This window comes from Tenrec ecaudatus, chromosome 14 (assembly GCF_050624435.1).
Source record: "Tenrec ecaudatus isolate mTenEca1 chromosome 14, mTenEca1.hap1, whole genome shotgun sequence".
In the NCBI taxonomy this organism is placed as follows: Eukaryota; Metazoa; Chordata; class Mammalia; order Afrosoricida; family Tenrecidae; genus Tenrec; species Tenrec ecaudatus.
This window is the reverse complement of record NC_134543.1, coordinates 86,566,209-86,567,896: the sequence shown is the minus strand read 5'-3', so window position 1 is coordinate 86,567,896 and position 1,688 is coordinate 86,566,209. Positions and strand designations below refer to the sequence as shown.

Genomic DNA, 1,688 nt, shown 5'->3' with positions numbered 1-1,688 from the left:
CAGATGTGAGAGAGGGTGATTATTTGAGTTTTGAAATTTTCAAAGAGAAAGACTTTACATCTAATTACTTAATAATGAAAATATATAAAACAAAGATTCTATTATTATGAACCCAATTTAAATTAAATTAAAACCGATAGAAGCATTAAATTGTGGTCGTTAGGAATTAAGAGTCAATGAATGGACTGACAAATAGCTAACATGTGTGTCATGTGTAGGTTTTCTGTAGCCTTCTTGGGTAATAAAACAACTTATGTAATGGTGTTCTCTGTTTTGTCTACAGCCCTGGGACTAATGAACCATTCAGTGACAAGCATGATAACTGAGTTTGTCCTCCTAGGCTTACCTGTTGGCCAAGACATGCAAATCTTCTTCTTTTCCCTGTTCCTCGGAATCTATGTGTTCACCATCACAGGAAACGGTGCCATTGTCTGTGCTGTGAGGTGGGACCAACGACTCCACACCCCGATGTATATTCTCCTAGGGAATTTTGCTTTCCTGGAAATCTGGTACATCACTTCCACGGTGCCCAGCATGCTGGCTAATTCCCTCTCAGAGACAAAAACCATCTCCTTTGTTGGCTGTTACCTTCAGTTCTATTTCTTCACTTCACTTGGTACAACTGAAACATATTTTCTCTGCATCATGGCATATGATAGATACCTTGCCATCTGCCGCCCATTGCACTACCCTACCATAATGACCCTACAACTCTGCTATATTTTGATGTCCCTTTGCTGGGTATTTGGGTTTCTTACTTACTCGGTCTCCACAGTGCAACTCTCCCAATTGGTTTTCTGTGGGCCCAACATCATTGATCACTTTATGTGTGACATCGACCCATTGATGGCTCTGTCCTGTGTTCCATCTCCTGTCACTGAGATTGTGTTCTATATCCTGAGCTCCCTCATTATCATCCTCACTCTGCTGTATATCCTTGGCTCCTATACCCTTTTACTGATAGCTGTATTCAAAGTCCCTTCAGCAGCTGGCCGAAGAAAGGCCTTTTCCACCTGTGGATCCCATCTGACAGTGGTGTGTTTATTCTTTGGGGCGCTCTTGGTAATGTATATGAGCCCCACATTTGATATCCCAGCTGAAATTCAGAAGATTATAACGTTGTTCTATTCTGTGATCACTCCCTTCTTAAACCCTCTGATTTACAGCTTACGAAACAAGGAGATGAAGGCTGCACTGAAGAATGTCTTGAGGTTAGAACGAGCATAATCTACCAGACGCCAAGCAAACCACTGTCCACACAGATGAGATCATGTAAAAAAGACTTGACTTTCAATTGCCTATGTAAAATAATTTTCCGCTGATTGGGGTCCCTCGCTAATTTATTCCTCAACTAACCAGGAAGAGCTACGTCATAAATGGCTTACATAAAAAGACTACTGGTATGTTTTCAATATGCACCAAACCAATAGATCTAATGCATTGTCTCTCAGATTTTTCTGTTTTAGACTATGGGAGAAATGGGTATAGACTGTAGAAGAGCCATAAAAAAATCATATCATTGTGCATAAGGGGCTGTGTGGAGTGGCGCCCAAAGCCCAGCTGTAGGCAATCAGACATCCCCTTAGTGAAGGGTCATGGGAAGGAGATGAACCAGTCATGATGCAGTGTAGCAAGGATGAAACATACAATTCTTCTCTAGTTCCTAAATGCTAGCTCCCCCCATCCCC

The 1,688-nt window shown here is 41.6% G+C and overlaps 1 protein-coding gene across 1 annotated transcript; it reads left to right on the top strand.

Moving 5' to 3' along the window:
* The first annotated feature begins 210 nt into the window (after positions 1–210).
* On the top strand, positions 211–1,227 carry LOC142426037 (olfactory receptor 11H4-like). Its single transcript, XM_075531543.1, has one exon. The coding sequence runs from the start codon at positions 211–213 to the stop codon at positions 1,225–1,227; it is 1,017 nt and encodes a 338-aa protein (XP_075387658.1).
* Positions 1,228–1,688: the final 461 nt, after the last annotated feature.

Bases quoted from the DNA above. Each gene is read 5' to 3' on its own strand.
- LOC142426037 (XM_075531543.1), top strand. From the start codon at position 211: ATGTGTAGGTTTTCTGTAGCCTTCTTGGGTAATAAAACAACTTATGTA.